Here is a 20,322-nt window from a genome sequence, read left to right as displayed (position 1 = left end):
TTTACTGTATTTTTCATATAATAAATGCAGTTTATATAACTGAACATATTGTATATAGAGGTACAACATTTGCATTTAAGCTTTATTTTAGTCATTTTTAAAAATATATTTACATGTTCTCTCTTTTATCCTGTCAGCATTCCAGATCCAATTTCTGTGCGTCTGGGGATGCGGATGTGACGACAGCACTGAAAGCACTCCGTCTTGCTGACCTTCAGTGGCCCTGCAATATGTTGCGGTGGGTGAGAGAAAGAATCGCCTGGCTTCATCCAAACTCTTGTGGTTGCACTGGCCTCGCCAGCAGGGCGGGGGCAACGCAGCCTGTGATTATTTCTAATACCATTTCTTTATTTTGTTTCTGATATTAAGTGAAGCAAAACCTCTAGTGTCATGAAAACACACAGATTTAACACTGTGTTACGCCACTGCCCAGATTCCCTCAGCGGTTACTGTGGATTTAGGGTGCACGGCTGTTCGAAGAAGAGGGCTGCTCCTGTGCTTTTAGTGGTGGGAATGATGTTTAGAGGAACGGATATACTTGCACACTCACACTGTTGATTTTAGGTTAAGTGCTTTAGACATACCCTGTCATACCAGATTGCGGTTCTGAGAAATGATTGATGGATCACAAGTGAAACTGAGGAGAATACGCCATGGAACATATGGAAAGACAAACCTGTTATTGAACACAAACCGTTAGGAAATGAGTGGCTCTCTGAAAAACACAAGTAATGAAAATATAAACTTTATTGTGCTATTACTCTATATGAAAACAACTCTTCTAAACTGAGCTAAAATGTTTCCTTTTATCACCATTTCCTCTAAAAAAGCCATCATACAATAATAAATACTTTTCATTCACAATATTAAAAGATGCTGTTCAGTGCATGTAAAACACAAGTGTCGAGACAAGCAAATCAGGCGTTTGACAAAATAATCATGTCTCTGAGATGTATGTGGCCTCGTTGTAGAAGGCTGGAAATACTCTGTAAATAATGATAGTGTATTCACCCCATTTTCAGATTAAATCATCTTCTCACATTGCAAGTTGCAGCATAAATATATAGATCATATCTATTTATAATATTTACAACATTTTGGTTACGTTAGCTGATATACAAAATACAGTTTCCATAATTGTGGCTCTTTCAAAAACATAAATGTGAACTGTTTGTCCACTGTAAACTAGGTAGCAGGGCATTTACAAGATTATCTTACTCAAATCTGCTATGTACTTGTGCGTAATCAATGTAGTCTTTTTTTGACATCTTCCGACAGAAGTCCTTGTCTCTCCCCAAAGAGTGGACGTGCTTCTGTCAGAGCCGAATCAACGAGTCAATCTCGGGTCAATCTTAATTTTCTCTTCCCAATACTTTTCCATCAGTACAATAACATGGTATACCACATAATAATAAATGGTATTAAAAAATGGCAGGAGACTCAAAGCAATGACGGGAAGCGTGGCAGGTCCGAATGGGAAATCACGAGAGGTTGGGCCGAGTTCGGGATTCCGCTACATAGTAATCGGAAAAGGAAGCCCCATCCCTTGAGAAGCACTTCACACAGTTTTATGTGAGACGAGTAGGACTGCAGCTAAAGAAAACAAAACGCTAAAATATTTTAAAGAACCACCCTCTTGTTAGAGTTTTGCACTGGTTTATGAGAGAGCATGCTTGTGGTTCGCTAACCACAGGAACATCTGTCAAATTGTGTCCAGTTACTACTTTCTAGCTTCCATGTTCTCCAGAGTACCAGAGACGGAGATCGGGAGACGAGAAGACAAACTAGAACCTCAGGACTAGTACTTCAGCTTGCTGAATTGCAAACTTTATCTACATGAATGGCTTTTCATGCAGTGCATAGTGGTTCCCAACTAATTTCTGTAGATTTGAAGCAATGTGCATCACTAAAATATTGTGTTTTTCAGAGTTCTGCATGTGTACTTTTTTCAGTAGTTAATACATTGAATAATCAGATCATTTAGTCCCTTTAAGGGTGTGTTCACACTTGTCGTGTTTGATTCGATTAAAACGAAGTGCGATTGCTCTGTTAGTGCGGTTCATTTGAGTAAGTGTGAACGCTGCCATCCGAACCCTAGTGTGCCCCAAACAAGCGGAAAAAGATGGGTCTCGTTCCTCTTCCAAATGAACTCTGGTGTGGTTCGAATGAAATATGAACGCAACACGGACCAAATACTTCTAAACGAACCAAAAACACAAAGCAATGACAAGATGCGTCGCTAAGCGACATGATTTCACGAAGGGAACGTTTTTTCCAAAACAAAACGAGCAGAGGGCTAACGTGAAGCAAAGAGGAGGTAAAGTGCCTTCTTATGAGCTCTCTGTGAGTTGCAGGTGGTGAAAATAAAATCATATGCATGCAACAATGAGCGCGCTTAGTCCAGCAGTCTAGTGAATGAGTACTTTGATATCATACACCCGCAGCGCCGCTTTAAATCGAATGCACATTTTCTGTAGTTTGGAGTGCTCGGTGAGTTCAGTCACGAAATATACGTTATTCAACCCGACCAATCAGGTTGTGAACGTATCTCTATGTCTTTAGGTTCGGTATCTTTAGGCTCGGTATCTTTAGGCTCGCTGTTCAAAAATGCCAATGTGAACGCTAAGTGGACCAGGACCAAATGTATCATTTTCCTTTTTGGTCCAGACCAAATTAACCAAACGAACCAAACTACAAGTGTGAACACACCCTTAACCTTGCTATCTTAACTTTTCTCCAGTATTTAAACTTACCATATTTATTTATTTCTATATAACCTTCAAATACCCCAACGGCCCCTTTGAATACCCAGTTTGGGGCCTTTCCCTCCAGTTTCTCAGTTTGTTGTGTTTGTTGATCATAGACACTGATGGACAGTCTGTGTACTGGTGCAGTTGAGGCAGCTCACATGACAACACCAATGGAAAGTACAGTGGCATCTTTCTGTGACCTGCTCCATTCGAGTCTTGTATCCCCGGCCGCAGCACAGCAGCTCGCACCCGTCCAGAGCTGGCGACGAACTATTGCAGGTACGTCCCGATGTGCCATGAGTGCCTGTTTTGCCATTGTAGGAACAGAAGTTGGGTGACTTTTCAAAATACACAAGGTCCCGAGTGGATGGGAGTTTATGTGCTGGGTTTTCTGGTTCTAGGTGGCGGGGGTCAGCTCGATGGGATGCACGGTTGCTGCCTTTGTTGGCGTATATGACTCGGGAGGCGCCGTCGAAACGGTCCTTTAGGAAGTCTCCTACTACACGGAAGCTGGGCAGCCTCATCCAGCAGGTTCGGACGGTGCAGGACCCAGACATCCCATGACACTTGCACTCTTGCTGCATCTCTGATGCGACTGTCTGTAGGGAGAGGAGAGAAAATAAATATGTATTGTGGAATATAATTTTTAAAGATATATTGAAATTCTTAACATTTTGTCTGCATTGGAATCTAAATGGTTATTTAGGTATTTATTTTTAGGAAATATTTGCATATCCTCACTAAATCTAATTTATTTTGCTTTTTAGGTTGTAAAGGGGCAGTCCATATTAAAAAAATAAATTTGTGTATATATGGGCTAGTTGGTCAATCATCATCCTTCGATCCAAGTATGTGTATTGATATTAATATTAAAACCTATATATAACCAATAAATGTTATAGGAGATTTTAATTATAATACTTAATAATAAGTATAATTAATAAATTAGACATTTATATAGAAATTCTGCAAGTTCTATCCGTATTGTGACCTGAATTAATATATTTATAATTATATATTTATGGGAATAACCATCACATAGAATATAACATAAGTATTTTTTCTTATTTATTTTATTATAAAAAAAATTGTAAATGTACCATGTTAATTCATTTTAAACTAATTTAATTAATTTATTAGTTTTTTGTATATTTAAGCATATTATAATAATATATAGTATAATATGCTAATGTATATTTTTCCTTATCTATTTAAGATTTGGATAAACTAATTTAATCAATTTATTAGTTGTATTATTTGTATATTTAAACATAACATTGTGAAATATAATATAATATAATAAATGCCTCTTTTTCTTTATCCATTTAGGATTTGGATAAAAACAATCTGTAACTGTGCCATGTTAAATGAATTGCTCATTTAATTTCTTAAAATGCCAATTTAATCAATTTATTAGTTTAATTCTTTGTATATTTAAACATAACATTGCATAATATAATATAATATAAGTCTCTTTTTCCTTATCCATTTAGGATCTGTAAATGTGCCATCAATTTTAAACTAATTTAAGTAATGTATTAGTTTGTTTATTTTTATATCTAAACATAACATTGTCAAATATAATATAATATAATAATGTCTGTTTTTCCTTATCTATTTAAGATTTGAATATAAAAAGTCTGTAAATGTGCCATGTTGAATTAATTTTAAACTAATTTAATTCATTCAGTATTTCATTAATAAAGTTCATTAGTATAATTCATTATAAAATTAATTTAAATAATACAAATAACCATTTTAGGCTGATAAAATTGTATTATTTTAGCTTTCCATCTGTACTTTGGGAACCTCCATGTATTGACAGATCCATTACTGACATCTGCATTTGGAAATGGCCTTTGGGTGTCTCGTACCATTCTCCCTGCCTCATTGTTGTGCAGGTTGGTCAGATACCGCAGATCTCTGCCCCTCTCACTGGAATCCACAAACTCTCGTCCGAACATCCTGCCAAATTCCACATTGTCGCTGCAGCCTCCCCAGTGCCAGTCTGGCCCTCCAGGACCCCGGCGCCGGTAGTCGCAGGTGCAGGACTCAATGGCTCCCTCAGAACAGGACCGAGCGACGGCGTGAGTAACACCAGCACTTGTGATGGCAAACACAAATGCAGTCTCACGGCAACCTATCAAAACAATAAGCACAACTTAGAATCTCTATCATGCTGTGTCAGAGAATATTCACGTGTAATTCCATGTTCTCACTGTATGAGATAAAAATAGTTTGCACTGTTATGTCACTCAGATAAGCCATGCTCACCTCGGTTGACAATTTTGCCAAAGACGTTGGGGCTGTGGGTGGTCGGACAGTTCCAGCGGCGGTTACGAAACTGCCATTTGCATTCCTTGATGGCTGTATGTAGGCCTGCTGCAATGGCGTGCAAGATGCCAGGGTTTTGCCGGATCAGTTTTCTCTGACGACGACTTAGCAACGCCAGGCTGGGGTCCAACACCAACTGCACATTCTTGGAGTTGGTGAGGAGATTGCCTGAGGATGCCACATTCACAATACCCCTGGTGTAGAAACAAAAAGCTTGACTTTGGTAAGTTGGAAAAAGCATGAGATGCAATTTTCTCATTGATTTGCCTTTTTAGTTTGTGAGATGAGAATCACAGACGTGTGAAAAATTAAAAATTGTTTCATTAGAATGCTTGGAATGAGATCTCACAGCAAATGTATATAAAACATCAATGATGTAATATTGAAAATAAGCCAATGTATGCCTATTTCTGTTTTCTGAATGCAACTGGCAGCAACAGGTAGCAACTATCAGTCATGTCCTGAAAACTAATCGGAAAATTGCTTAATACAAATTTTTTCAAAGAACAAATCTGATATGGAATTGTATATACCCTAATTCCTCCGAATAATACATATGGTTGAAGCCAAAATTTACACACACCTCGCAGAATCTGCAAAATGTAAATTATTTGACAAAAATAAGAGGAATCATACAAAATGCATGTTTTGTTTATTTAGTATTGACCTGAAAATAATAGTTGAATTAATAAAAACTAACCTGTTCAAAAGTTTACATACACTCGATTCTTAAAATCGTGTTGTGATTCTATGTTTGTTAGTGATAGTTGTTTATGAGTCCCTTGTTTGTTCTGAACAGTTGTTCTGCCTGCTGTTCTTCTAAAAAAATCCTTCAGGTCTCACAAATTCTTTGTTTTTTCAGCATTTTTGTGTATTTGAACCCTTTCCAACAATGATTGTATAATTTTGAGATTCATCTTTTCACACTGAGGGCACTTGAGAGACTCATACGCAACTATTACAGAAGGTTCAAATGCTCATCGATGCTCCAGGAGCCGGGGGTGAAAAAGATCAGAGTAAATTTTACTTATTTATTTTACCTATGTATCTTCTGTAACTTCTGAAGGGCAGTACTAAATGAAAAAAAAACATATTTAGGCAAAATAAGAATAATGTACACATCTTCATTCTGTTCAAAAGTTTACACCCCTGGTTCTTAATGCATCGTTTTCCTTCTGGAGCATCAGTGAGCATTTGAACCTTCTGTAATAGTTGCATATGAGTCCCTCAGTTGTGCTCAGTCTGAAAAGAAGGATCTCAAAATCATACAGTCATTGTTGGAAAGGGTTCAAATACACACACACACACACACACACACACACACACACACACAAAAAAAAAACAGAAAAACCAAAGAATTTGTGGGACCTGAAGGATTTTTCTGAAGAACAGCAAGCAGTTTAACTGTTCAGGACAAACAAGGCACTACACAAACAAACAAACAAACAAACAAAACAGCTGTGGATCATTCAGGTAACAACACAGTATTAAAAATCAAGCGTGCGTAAACATTTGAACAGGGTCATTTATTATTTTCTCTTGTGGACACGTAAACGTTTTTTATGTGAAATATCTTATTCAGGTCAGTACTAAACAAAAAAATTATTTAACATTTTGTATAATCCCTCTAATTTTGGTTGAATAACATTTAGCAGATTCTGCAAGGTGTATGTAAACGTTTGACCTCAACTGTATATAATATAAAATACTGCATTTATATAGATTAAAAAATAAATAATGCGTACTGTATCAGCGTGTATCATTTTTAATTTTCACGTATGTACAGCTTTGGCTAATAAATCGCGTCTATATTTTAACCTAATCCGGAATGCTCAGCACATTACACGAATTTGACCCTGAAAACGACCTGGAAAGGAACTGCTCCCAGCCATAAAATAAATCCGCATTTAATTTATCCCACATTGGATTGAAAAATCTTGTCCCGTGTTCAAGCCACACTGTCAAAATGACAGAGAGAAACCGAGAGAGAGAGAGAGAGAGAGCGCAAACTAGCAAGCATTAGCTCCGCGTAAACAGACTAGCTGAGACTACATTGATTTATTTGGGAACTTAGTTCGACTTCTCTAATTTCAACAGAACTCCGCGCTACTTTATTATATCAGTGAAACATTTTTTTTTCCCAAAATAAAGAGATAAAGCTTCGCGTATGCAGTACAACTGCTTACCAACACATTAAATGACAAATTCACTCCAACCACTAAATGACATTGTAAATCAGCAGCTTGTCTAACATCGTTTAATTTACTGCTGTATGCACTAAAGATCTATGAGACTACGTACTAGGTATTGATCATAGATATCGTGCACTAACCTACAAAAGAAAAAGCGCTGGTTGTTGACATTCTAAAATGTACTAAATTCCATACAGTGTTGCCAGACGTACGATAATTATCGTATTTGTACCATAATTTTGACCTCTGTACGATGTACGATCAATAATACCACAATGTACGATAATTTCAGAATTTTGTGACACCATGGTCATTGTAATTATAGAGCTTCTATTCTCAAAGATCTAGCTGTGTGGATCCTACGTCTACCTTCATGATTGTGAGGAGACGTGAAAGTGGCGTTACGCATGTCTTTCATCCAATCTTACGTCTTCTCAACCAATCATCATGGAGAATGGCTCTCTCTCATGAGCACAAGTTAACGTTCCTGTCGCACTTAGGTCAGTTGTTTCAAAACTGAGGTTGTTAGTTTGACAATAGAAAATGGGTGCTGAAAAGGAGAAATAGCTGTAACATCAAGATTAATAGCTGTATTTTGAACGTTTGACTCGGGTAAGATAATTAGTTTATCATTGCAGTAAGGTATAGTAAATAAGTGCTGAAAAGGAGAAATAGCTGTAACATCTAGATAAATATCTTTATTTTGAACGTTTGACTCAAATACGATAATTTTCTCCCAAATACGATAATTTTGAGCTTCTGGTACGATACTTGGACATTTCCAATCTGGCAACACTGATTCCATAGTAGTCTATATATTATGGGCTTGCTGTATCTTACCACCACCGGCCGCTGTTGTTCACCGCCACTGTGCCAGTGAGAGAGGAGACCAGGAGGACACATGCCGCTTTGACTGCGAGAAGCAACGCGAGTACCCGCATGATATCTGAAAGGGCAAAGTTAACCAATTAACCTCAAATAAGATTCCTGAAATAACAAACGATGTCAGGATCTTTCTATATTAGAAGAGCTAGTGAGCATACTAACAATTAGAAATTACAACAATAGGAAAAGAATTAGAGTAGAGCACAGAAATATGTTTTAGCGATATTTATAAAATATGATTTGGGTTACATATGTGAATGTAATTTTGAATGAATATCAAAATACTGTTTAGATATGACGCAACAAAAATATCAAATATTAGCCCATTGAAAATGAGAACCAAAATTGCCTTTATAAAAATAAAATAACCTTTTAAATAAATTTTACTTTCTAGCTCTTTCGAAAACCATCTTATGCTTAAGAGAACACGAATACGCTTTCTCCAAATAAGCCCACAGAGTCTCAAATGCTTTAATAAGATGTTTCTGAAGGCTGCAGCTTTATTTTAACATTATAAAATTTAATAAACAGCGAATCTGCTGCAATAAGCATCTACTTACCACTCCACATTCCAGTGCGACTGACAGCGTGGGTCAATGTTTATTCATAAAATCAATGTAGAAGTCACGGAAAGGGTCCTGGATGGGATGCCAGTGCCGTCGCTGCTGCTGCTGCTGCTGCTCTTACAGTCTGTGTGTTAGTGATGCTCTGCTCACAGCACTGAACGCGTGGGACAGTCCCGTAGACCTGATCCCCTCGGTGACTGATAGGCGACACATTGTTCACTTATTGAACGCTACAAGATGAATAAAAAAGGGATTTGCTGCTCTCATCTCCCTCTGTTTTTTTCCTCCCTCCTTTTGAGTGGAACTGAATGGACGGATAGCTTAATTCTTCTCATTGGGCACAATGAATACAGGAGGCAAAACCCGACATAAAGGAGAGGAGATGAAGAAAGGATCCGTTATAGGCGCTTTAAATTACATATCATTTTGTAATCCTCGTCCAGAGATTCCTCAGATACATTCAAGCGAATTCCGTATACGCAGAGCAGATTTAGTCCTTCTCATTGCAGTGGGTGTGTGTGCGCGCCCGCCACTTGCGTCTTCAGTTCCCTCTGCTTGGATGGTGTCGCGACACGGTTACAGTAAGAGGGGAATATAAAACATCTAAACTGGCCTTTTTACCCGGAGTGCTTGCATGCATTACTCCCTTAACTGCGTCTCCTCCCTCTTGCGCGTAAAAAAAAATGTTTTTATAGATGTCCATGCTTGCGCTCTGCGCTCACCCGTTTGTACTGTTTAGCCTAAATAAAGCACATCAAGTGGAAACGTCATGCTATAATTATGGTGAAAAATCTGGGTTAAATGAAAAGGAGAATATTAAAGACACGGGACAGCGCTTAGCTTCAGTTTTTAGTTTTAAATGGAGCTTGACCAGTGTAGTAACACATTTTGCTTTCAAACCTCTTTTTGGTGTTGTGTTTCTCAATATATTTCTATAATTATCTCCCACAAATTAAAATCGACAATTTATCCCTAAACTGTTTAAATGTGTCAACTTCAGTTAGAGCTAGCTTCACTTTTGGACGTTATTATACTAATCAAATATTTGTTCATAATAATTATTCCATCACCACCCTCACTCTGAAAAATGAAGGTTGTTTATTGGCATCAATAGTTCTGTGAAGAACCTTGAACATCCATGGAACCTTTCAAATGCAGAAAAGGTTCTTTTTAAAAAAAATGTTTTTCAAAATGATTCTTTTAGGAACTGTTCACTGAAAGGTTCCTTGAGGAACCAAAATTGGTTCTTCTCTGGCATCACTACAAAAACACCCTTTTGGAACCTTTATTTTTTTTAGAGTGTATTCTTATTTCATTTTAAACATTTAATTACAAAGATAAATAGCAAACGTTTTGTAAAACGTTGGGTAACAACATAAGAGAGCGCTACATATCATTTTAAACGCATATATAGTCTTAGAACTTCTAATGATGATTTAACCACTGTATCTCATTACACTCTTAAAAATAACGATTCTTTATTGGCATCAATGGTTCCATGAAGAACCTTGTACATCCATGGAACCTTTCAAATGCAGAAAAGGTTCTTTATACTGGAAAAAGGTTTTGTAGATTTTTTTCAAAATGGTTCTTTTAAGAACTGTTCACTTAAAGGTTCTTTGGGAACCAAAAATGGTTCTTCAGTGGCAAAACACCGTTTTGAAGTCGTTCTAACATCTCTAGGCTATTCTTACCATTTTTGACATTTTAAAAAACGAATAAAATAAATCGTTACAGATAAATAACACGTTTGACTTTAAAGTGTGACACCAAAGTAGAGAGAGTCTAGATAAAACTGTTCACCATCTGGACTGCAGACCTCCCTTGATCGCATATGGTCAGTAAAGGCACGAATCAAATAGTATTTTGCTGTCAGTTTTGACTCCATACATTTATGGCATCGTCTGCGCAGAGAATTATGAGCAATTGGCAAATATTAAATCATCGTATTTAAGCACATATAAGGTGTTTGATGTCACCATGAAAGAATCAGAGAGAAAGAGAAGAGAGAGAGCACTTTTTTTTTTTCTCTGAGGGATTGAAGTAAATGGCTAACTGAAGGAAGTGCGCTTTTGTTAGTGGTATTTAATGAGGGCTGCTTTTCTGGGCTTAGCCTGCTCTTATACTCTTGAAGGATCTTAAACAGGTTTTCCTGAAACACTCATGCGATGCGGCGCAGATTAGCGGCAATCCGGTTAAAGGGACGCCTTTTATATACAAATCAACTTCAAATCACTTTTTAAGCCACTTAGATATACACGCCATGGCAAAATGCTAATGCACTTTTCGTTGCCAGAGCTTAAGAAGAGGAATAGAGGTGATTAGCTCCGATACAAGAATTGATCTTCGAGAATAGGAGGTGATTAGCTCAAAAACCAAGAAGTGTTGTCAGGATTCGGTGTTAGGACCGGTTAAGGGTGGATTTAACTCAATTTCATGACATTAATCCTAGTTCTACTACTGTTAATAGTAATATTAATAAAGATAAGAAGCAAATGGTTCTAGGCTCACACTTAAAGAGTTTTTTCACCTGCTGTGCATAGTGCATAGCTGACCACCAGCACGATAATCCCTTAATCTTGTAAACTGCTAATGCCTCAGATATTCTCGTTTATTCATCAGGACTATGTTCAAGTCTTCTTATATCATGTCATACGTCCCAGCTAGATGAAAAAGAAGAAACAGAAAAAACACTGACAGCTTGTCTATTGAACAAACTTATTATGTGCATTATGCATAATTTGTTGGCCCACTATGTAATTGCATATCACTTTCAATGAGCCCTGACAACAACCTCTCCATCATGGTCAGTTATGCGACTAATTATACGCACAAACTCAGACGTGTATAGACAAACAAACGAAATAAGTCTATTTTCCAGTAGTGCTCTAGGCTATCCGCAGCAACAGTCAGCAAAGCCTTCTCATTAAGAGTGTCGGGGAAAATGATGAATGTGGGCTTAATTAAAGTGAAACGTCACTATAGGGCTGCACGGTGAACTGTTGAACTGATTCGGAGTGGGAGGATGGGCGAGCACATGAACGCGCACACGCACCTCGCATTGTTCAAGAAGAACCGCACGCCTGCCTGCTGCTGCCCTGCTTATTGTAGCCTATATGAATGACTTTTGCTTTAGTTTAACTTATAGTTCACATACACGTTTACGGGGAGCAAATGTCTTGTCACGAGCTCTGCAGCGCAGACAGGTCATATAATAGGCCTACTATATAAACAGAAGCAGCAAGAAAAACAGATCAATAGTCTAAATAAACGCAAAGCCTGCACACGCTGCAAATGATAAGTAACACTTAAGAAGTCACAGGTTCTAGGATATAAAATAACATAATATGTAGGATATTGGGTAGTGAAAATGACTTGCAGAAGCTTTTCATCCATCAATTTATAACATTTTTACTTCGTTTTATGAGTTTCATAATTATTAATGAATTAATAAATCATAATTTTTTTAATTACATTTAAAGTAGTTAATCATGGCAGACTGTCACTTTGGCACCACTTAAAAAAATAAGTTAATTTCTGTTAGTTGAATTAACTGAAACTCTATCTATCTATCTATCTATCTATCTATCTATCTATCTATCTATCTATCTATCTATCTATCATTATTTATACTTATCAGTTATCGGTTTTAACACCTCAAAAGAAAAAAAAACGTATATCCCAAAACAAAGATGAAAATAAATAAGCTATTTAGATCGTTATATATCTCTCAGTTTAGTATAAATATTAGCAATAAACAATTAGCATCAATATTACGCCGCAAATACTACCTAGTAATAAAATAATGTTTTGTAATGTTTTGTTTTTGTGTCATAAAGTGTGCAAAAATAATGTATATAATGTGTGTGGATAATAAAAATAGCTAGTTACATTGAAAACAGGTGTGTAATAATGTTAGTCACGTGTTGCTCAGTGCACTTGATATGAAAAAGATCTAAATATAGTCCATGCCCTTGTTGTCAATATTGCGTCCTTTAGTTGAGACGGTATGGCTTTAGGCTACTGGTGAAACTGATTTATTCAGTCAGATTTTTGCCCATTCAGCGTAACAGTCACGATTATCCCATGTAGTTTTTTTTAGGAATATCGAAAGTTTGACAGGCCTTGCTACTTTTTCATCGTGTTTAAAAACAAGCGCCTCAGGCGATGTTTGCCCACCCTGACGGCGCCCCCTCCTCCTCCTCCTTCTTCTCCTCAGTGACATACACGCTCCCGTCCCTAGCTTCATCAAATGCTGCTTGCTCAACTCCCCGCTCCTCACACAAACAATTGAAGTCATTTCCAGTTGCTCTCTAAAGCGATCCCACAGGTGTTTTAATGTCCCGTCGAGAAAAGCTTTCGGCGCAATGGAGTTACCCCACAGACAGTATTTGGGACGAGTCCTGATTGTGACTGCAGCGCTTCTGTCACCTGCGTTCACGTAAGTAGAAAGGTAGAAGCGGGTTCATGAGATCTGCCTGAGTAAATCAACTTTGTTTGTTTGTTTCGGAAAAGTAGTGATTCAAATGTACGTTTATGTGTAGTGGTCTAAAATTGTCATTTGCGTGATTAATTTATTATTTTTATTATTTAATTATAGACTAACTTTACATTTTAAAAAGATCTCGAGGTTCGCGCCACGGTTGCTAGTATCTGAAACTAGCAAGCTAGTTACTATTTCTCCAGTCAATAGAACTCTATTTATTCATCACATACTAGTGCTCATTCCTTTGCTACTAGACAAGTGACTCCTTCATTGTTATTGGTAACAAGCTGCACATGTTTGGCATTGAATATATGGGAATCTGTTGTTTAGATACTGACTAGCATGTATTCCAACTGTTGCTGGTGCTGGTTTCACTAGTTAAACAGTTATTAGTAAACAATTAGCCTACCTCTAGTACTAATTGAATAGATACTAGTGTCTATTCTGGTAATTGTTACCAGAAGCACTGTAAGTGTGTGGTTATGGATGTTCTCTCACGTCTCAAAACTGTTGATGGGCATAATGTATTTATTAACATCAGCGTGTTATGATTTGGATATAATATTGCCCACAAATCTTTTCCATATAGTCATTTTCTCATCAGATTATCCCCAGGCACGCCAAGACACTGATAGAAACCAGGGCATTTGAATATTCATGGATGTTTTATGTATGCCTCTTGCAAGGTCAAAGCCTTGTTTGAGTGTCAAGGCGCTTGATCGCACGACCGCCGATATAAAAAGCAATAGAATTTGTCACTTTTTTTCTTAGCTGTTCCAGTAAACATGTATTGATCACATTATTTGAAAGGAATATGGCACGGTGAAAGCATCTATTCCTGATACAATATTTTCCTGCTTCTCGTTAATGACTGAACTCATTGTCATAATTTCTTCACATATGTGAGTCATTTAAAAAAGACCACATGTGATGCTAAGTAACACCAGCCTTCTGCGATATTTACTGCGTGCGGTGTTACTTCATAATGATATCACTGCTATAAAATTAATTTTCTCCTTTCTCAGGGTACTGGGCAATGACATCCTCAGCCTGAAGGTGGCAGGAGAGCCAGTGCTTACCCCCAACGCGGTGTGTTTACGACTGGCGGGCCTGAGCAAAAAACAGATGCGTTTGTGTGTGCGCAGCCCTGATGTCACAGCCTCTGCTCTGCAGGGCATTCAGGTTGCTATTCACGAATGCCAGCACCAGCTCAGAGACCAGCGCTGGAACTGCTCCTCCCTGGAGAACCATGGCAAGTTGCCCCATCAGAGTGCCATTCTCAACAGGGGTGAGTTGATGGCAAAAGGGGCATGGGAAGTGCTGAAGTTGAAGTCGCAGAGAGCCAATACAGTCATAATCCGGGCATTGAAATGCTACACAGCCCAAAGAGGGAAAATATCAGTGTTGAGTCATTGTTTAACGCATTTGCGCCATGGAAAACATCTTTTATGAGATTTTAGATAAAGATCATTATAGATAATTATCTCACCAGCTGGCTCGTGCGCACTTCGCTTTCTGAAGGCTCTGTTTACTCTGCTGGCAGCTTGAGTTGCGATGTAAAAGTGCTTTCTTTCATCCCAGGTTTCCGAGAGAGTGCCTTCTCGCTGTCGCTGCTGGCTGCAGGTGTCGTGCACTCGGTGGCTTCGGCCTGCAGCCTCGGTAAGTTGCGCGGGTGTGGCTGCGAGGCTAAACGTCACCTGGATGATGACAAAATCCGGCTTAAATTGACCCAGCTCCAGCTTCAGACTTTTCAGAGGAGTGGGGTGTCTATAGCTGGTGCAGGAGAGAACACGCCTGAGTTTGGTTCGCTCCACAGCAGCCTGCCGGCCAATCTGCGCTCGTCCCATCCCATCAGTCTCCTCAAACCCTTGCCGGATGAGGTCACGACGCTGCAGGACACCTGGGAGTGGGGAGGCTGCAGTCACGATGTCCGTCTCGGCGTACGGTTCTCTAGGGATTGGTTGGATTCCAGAGGATCTCCTCGTGATATACATGCCCGCATGCGGATTCATAATAATAGAGTGGGCAGACAGGTATTGCAATTGTGTTGGTCTTTCAAAAATGACAATCATGTCTTGCCTGACAACCTGACAACAGGTGTGACCTGATAAAACACTATTTTGCCCTGTGCATTGGAGGTGCTAATCACCTGTGTGTTTTCCATTTATGCAGACATGCACATCTTAGCCCCGCCCACAGAGCAATCTCATTGGTCCATAATTCCCCTCCACATAGTGTCACTGTTTGTTAAAGATAAAATATCTTCTGATTAGGTGTGAGTGTGGATCAATGACATAACGCTCGTATTTATCTAATAATTTATTATACGTCATAAAAACATGTGCAAGTGCATTTTATACACTAAGTAAATTAAACACACTTTGTATATGCATTTTTTTTAATTATTTTAATTTCTGAATTAAATTCATGTTATTTGCATTTTTATTTATTTATTTATTTGTTGTTTATTTATTTTTATTTTTTTAGAGGGACAGAAAGTCAAAAATGTTACGGTGATGCTACTCATGTTACATGGGGTGCGACTCCCCAAATGTAATTATATTTATGAATTATTAATTCATAATTATTCATAATTACATGATTAAAGGGGCTTTATGTAACTTTTCCCCCAAAATAAACGTAACAATAGCCTTTTTATTTGACCATTTATGACTCAAACATCTCCTGATGAGCATACTGACACCTTGTCAGCTCACAGTGGGTGCACCTATAAGCCTGTATCCTATTTTTCCTATTTTCTGTCGGGTCGGATTTTTCGCGCGCTGTCTGCGGATGTGACGTCAAGCGCGTTCATGTTAAACGCTTCAGATCACTTTGCCACCACCGCTAGTTATATATATTGCAAACAAACTTAGTTTCTCAAACAATATATGTATTTGAATGTTCTTACCTCTGTAAACATAATGTTGACTTCTTTGCAGCGGATGACTTGTGAAGTGTGTACGTACGAGCACGCGCTGCGAGAGCGAGCAGAAAGGAAGAGCAGTTCCGTTTTTTGGCCACAGGTGTCAGTCGCGAGTTTAAATTTCAGAAAGTTACATATAGCTCCTTTAAGCTGCACACTCTCATGTATTCAAGATGTAAAAAAAAAAAAAATTATATTTAGAGTCATTAAATTGAAACCTCCTGAAAATGATTAAAAAAATTTTCAAAACAATATGAAACAACATGGGTACAAGAATATGGAGCATGTGTTTTAAACTAGATTAGTAAAAAAAAAAATTCTTTTAACATGGAGTTTTTGACCCATTTTTCAGATAGCTACCTCATAGATAGATAGATATGGATAGATAAATGAAGGATGAATAGACAAATGGATGGGGGATAGATAGATTGATGTATGGATAGATGAATAGATAGAGATAGATGAAGAACGGATAGACAAATGGATAGATGATAGATTAGGGTAGATGGATATGAATTATGATAGACAGATGGGTATGATTTCAGATAGATAGATAGATAGATAGATGAAGGAGGAATAGAGAAATGGATGAAGGATAGATAGATTGATGTATGGATAGATATATGAAGGACGAATATACAAATGGAGGATAGATAGATAGATACATAGATACATAGATATATGGTTGATGGATAAATGGATAGATAGATTTAAAGCTTTTAATTAACTTAAAAATATACCACATATACCACATTGTTTTCATTATGTCTTCGACCTTAACAGGTAGTTACTGACAACATGAGAAGAAAGTGCAAGTGTCACGGCACATCAGGCAGCTGCCAGTTCAAGACCTGCTGGTATGTTTCTCCTGAATTCCGGCTCGTGGGCTCACTGCTACGGGAGAAATTTCTGACTGCTATCTTCATAAACTCTCAAAACAAGAACAGCGGAGCATTCAACTCCCGAACTGGTGAGAGCACCGGCTCAGATCAGCTCAGAGGCCGGCGGCGGAACATTTCCCGCGAGTTAGTGTACTTCGAAAAATCGCCTGACTTCTGCGACCGTGAGCCTGCAGTGGATTCGCTGGGCACACAAGGACGCATCTGCAACAAGAGCAGCCCCAGCATGGACGGTTGCGGGTCACTGTGCTGCGGCCGTGGACACAACATCCTCAAACAGGCCCGCAGCGAACGGTGCCACTGCCGCTTCCACTGGTGCTGCTACGTGCTCTGTGAGGAGTGCAGGGTTACAGAGTGGGTTAATGTGTGCAAGTAATCCACCTTGATCCAAATCCCCATTTCCTTTTTGGACCGAGAGACAACAACCTGTGACTGCCTGTGTGTTTTGCTCTCCTACAGTGTGTCTGTTTATTCATTTCTCTCCTTCTTTTAACCTTCATCATCTGGGATCAATTTGCGTTGTGTTGCTGTTGTTATTCTCAAAATGCCAAGTCAGAGATTGAGGAGGAGGTGACTCATGTCATTTGACTTTTTTCCTTGCTTGGAATCTTCAGCCTCCAGAACCAAGCAAATGGCCCGAACGCCATCTGCACTCCTCCAAATAACAAGGCACAACAGCAGGAACAAATTATTCCTGCGAAATATCGGCACTGCTAACGGTCTACCTTTTTTTTTCACTTAAAAAGTGCACTTAATGTATATTCCTTACTTTGGCGAAATGTTTGAGAAGTTTATGTTGTAATCATTCTTGATGCTGAAATACCATCCTAGTAGGGTTGAGGTTTCTGAAACACTGTATCTTGCAGTATTCTGATCTTTGCCCACATTGATCACGAAGAATCAATGGCTGTGATAATTGAAGGCAACATCTCAGTGCCTTTTATGAGGTTTCATAAGATGTTCTGGAGCGAGTCTTGGCCATCGACTGAGAAAGTGCCTTGCGTAGGGATCTGAGTTTCGTTGGGTTTTATGAAAACCAGGACAATTGTGAAGTTGATATGCTGTGTAACCCCATCCTGACCTTCATAGAGACAGACCAATCAGAGAACGGAGATGGATAGAGTGAAGGAACGACTGGAGAACACTTGTGCCTCCTGTGGATTTTTTGCAGCTGATTAAAAACAGTCACATCTCATCTCATACTGCTGAACAATATTGAATGCCAGATGCCTTTGATGCAAGATGGAAGACATTCATCCTCTGAGTTAAACTGTATTTAAACAGTTGCCATTACAATCATGTTACAATGAATTTGATGTATACCATTTTTAAACTTTTATTTTGAGCAATCAGTGCTTAGGGAATCAAAGTAATTATATTGATAAATTAACTTTCATATTGACGCCTTTTGCATTCTTAAGGAGACTGTAGAGAATTTATTGTTGTAATATGTTATACAATGTTTAAGAATGCCTCAATTTTTTGTTAAAGGGATAATTCACTCAAAACTGTACAATCTCATGTAATCTCTTCAAACCTGTAAGAACACAAATTAAGGTATTTTTGATAATATCCGAGAGCTTTCTGATTCTCCATAGACACCAGTGCAACTACCACATTCAAGGCCTACGAGCTACAAGAATACTTTTTGTGTGCAAAAAAACCCAAAACACTTTGTTCAACCATTTCTTCTCTTCCGTGTCAGTGTTTACTGCACATTCAAGAGAGTAACGAAGATGAACGAAGGTCTTACAGGTTTGGAATGACATGAGGGTGAGTAATTAATGACAGAATTTTCATTTTTGGGTGAACTATTTCTTGAAAGAATCCTTTCTTGGTTTATCAAATGTGTATAGGTTTTAGAACCAGGAAAGACCCTCTGGAACAGAGGAGGGGTCATAGATTGGAGTATTATATAATTCTTTTCTTCTGAAGATTTTTTTACTGAATCCGACCTCTAATAATGGGCACCAGGGATAGGCTTTCATAGAGTTTTATAGGCAGATTGAGGCATGAACCAGTCTTATATGGATCAGCTGTCCAAGGTTGCGCCATGTGCTGCTGAGTACTGTTTGTCCTTGTCTGTGAATCTGCATCTGCAACTGTCAGAGACTGGACCACTGTGTGATTTCTTAACTCAACCCAGGCACACTTCTGATGTCTACGCTGTGTCTGAGTTCTCTGAGTGCACAACAATCACAAACATCTTAGGAATAAATGAGTTTTTCTGTATGATTCCTCACAAGACTCTGTAATGAGGATGCGCTGTGGCGGCTGTGGATTGAGTGAAGTGACCACCCACGGTCTGCTGGCTTTATCGAACGCGCTTCTCGTGGTATTTCCTCTGGCAATAAAGATGGGAGCAAAAGAGAACTAGAGAAAGAGTGGTGTGGAATGATAAAGCGCTGGATATCTGGTTTGCATTTCTTTATTCCTTTATCATTTCACCCTGGAGCTGCTGCAAGAGGGAATTTCCTGTCGCTGTTTCTCCCATGTGTGAGACAGAGAAATTGGACGGCCATAGACCCACCTCCCCCAACAAAATGCAGTGCAGCCAATCACACATACAAAGCAACATACTGACAGCATCAAGAATAATGACAACCAGACACCAGGCACAGAACTACTCATGGACAGACAAATATATGAATGGATGGACGGACGGACGGACGGACGGACAGACAGACAGACAGATAGATAGATAGATAGATAGATAGATAGATAGATAGATAGATAGATGCATGGAGGATAGATAGATTAATGTATAGATGGATGGAGGATGAATGGATGGATGGGCGAACAGATGAATGTATAGATAGATAGATAGATAGATGCATGGAGGATAGATAGATTAATGTATAGATGGATGGAGGATGAATGGATGGATGGGCGAATAGATGAATGTATAGATGGATGCTAGATAGATAGTTGGAGGATGAATAGATGAATGTATGCATGGAAGATAAATAGGTAGACAGATAGACGGATGGAATCTATGGACACAGATAGATAGATAGATACATAGATAGACAGACAACTGGATGGATGAATAGATAGATAGATAGACATAAATGTATAGATAGATAGACAGACAGACAGACAAATGTACGGATAGATGGATGGATGGATAGATAGCTGGATAGATAGATGGGCAAATAGATGAATGGATAGACGCATGGAAGATAGATAGATAGATAGATAGATAGATAGATAGATAGATAGATAGATAGATAGATAGATAGATAGATGGATAGATAGATAGTTGGATGGATGGATGGATGGAT

The 20,322-nt window shown here is 38.5% G+C and overlaps 2 protein-coding genes across 2 annotated transcripts; one reads left to right on the top strand and one right to left on the bottom strand.

Annotated features, from left to right (window-relative positions):
• Positions 1–729: 729 nt before the first annotated feature.
• wnt1 (wingless-type MMTV integration site family, member 1) lies at positions 730–9,216 on the bottom strand. Its single transcript, XM_073822636.1, has 5 exons — positions 8,722–9,216; positions 8,117–8,222; positions 5,025–5,278; positions 4,625–4,890; positions 730–3,349 (listed from the first exon to the last, which is right to left on the bottom strand). The coding sequence occupies exons 1-5, from the start codon at positions 8,729–8,731 to the stop codon at positions 2,858–2,860; spliced, it is 1,128 nt and encodes a 375-aa protein (XP_073678737.1). The 5' UTR covers positions 8,732–9,216; the 3' UTR covers positions 730–2,857.
• Positions 9,217–12,997: 3,781 nt separating this feature from the next.
• wnt10b (wingless-type MMTV integration site family, member 10b) lies at positions 12,998–19,270 on the top strand. The gene is made up of 4 exons (XM_073822635.1): positions 12,998–13,168; positions 14,239–14,501; positions 14,795–15,246; positions 16,923–19,270. Exons 1-4 carry the CDS (start codon positions 13,095–13,097, stop codon positions 17,412–17,414), a joined length of 1,281 nt encoding a protein of 426 aa, XP_073678736.1. The 5' UTR covers positions 12,998–13,094; the 3' UTR covers positions 17,415–19,270.
• Positions 19,271–20,322: the final 1,052 nt, after the last annotated feature.

This window comes from Garra rufa, chromosome 18, assembly GCF_049309525.1.
Source record: "Garra rufa chromosome 18, GarRuf1.0, whole genome shotgun sequence".
Classification (NCBI taxonomy): Eukaryota; Metazoa; Chordata; class Actinopteri; order Cypriniformes; family Cyprinidae; genus Garra; species Garra rufa.
Note: the sequence above shows the minus strand (reverse complement) of the source record. Positions and strands in the feature narration are given on the sequence as shown.

What these genes read in the sequence shown, in the direction of transcription:
- wnt10b (XM_073822635.1), top strand. Translation starts at nt 13,095, where the DNA reads ATGGAGTTACCCCACAGACAGTATTTGGGACGAGTCCTGATTGTGACT. An exon ending in GAGTGCCATTCTCAACAGGG is followed by an intron (nt 14,502 to 14,794) that starts GTGAGTTGATGG and finishes CTTTCATCCCAG; the next exon opens with GTTTCCGAGAGAGTGCCTTC. An exon ending in ATAATAGAGTGGGCAGACAG is followed by an intron (nt 15,247 to 16,922) that starts GTATTGCAATTG and finishes CGACCTTAACAG; the next exon opens with GTAGTTACTGACAACATGAG.
- wnt1 (XM_073822636.1), bottom strand. An exon ending in TGGCAAAATTGTCAACCGAG is followed by an intron (nt 4,891 to 5,024) that starts GTGAGCATGGCT and finishes TTGTTTTGATAG; the next exon opens with GTTGCCGTGAGACTGCATTT. An exon ending in ACAATGAGGCAGGGAGAATG is followed by an intron (nt 3,350 to 4,624) that starts GTACGAGACACC and finishes CTCTCCCTACAG; the next exon opens with ACAGTCGCATCAGAGATGCA.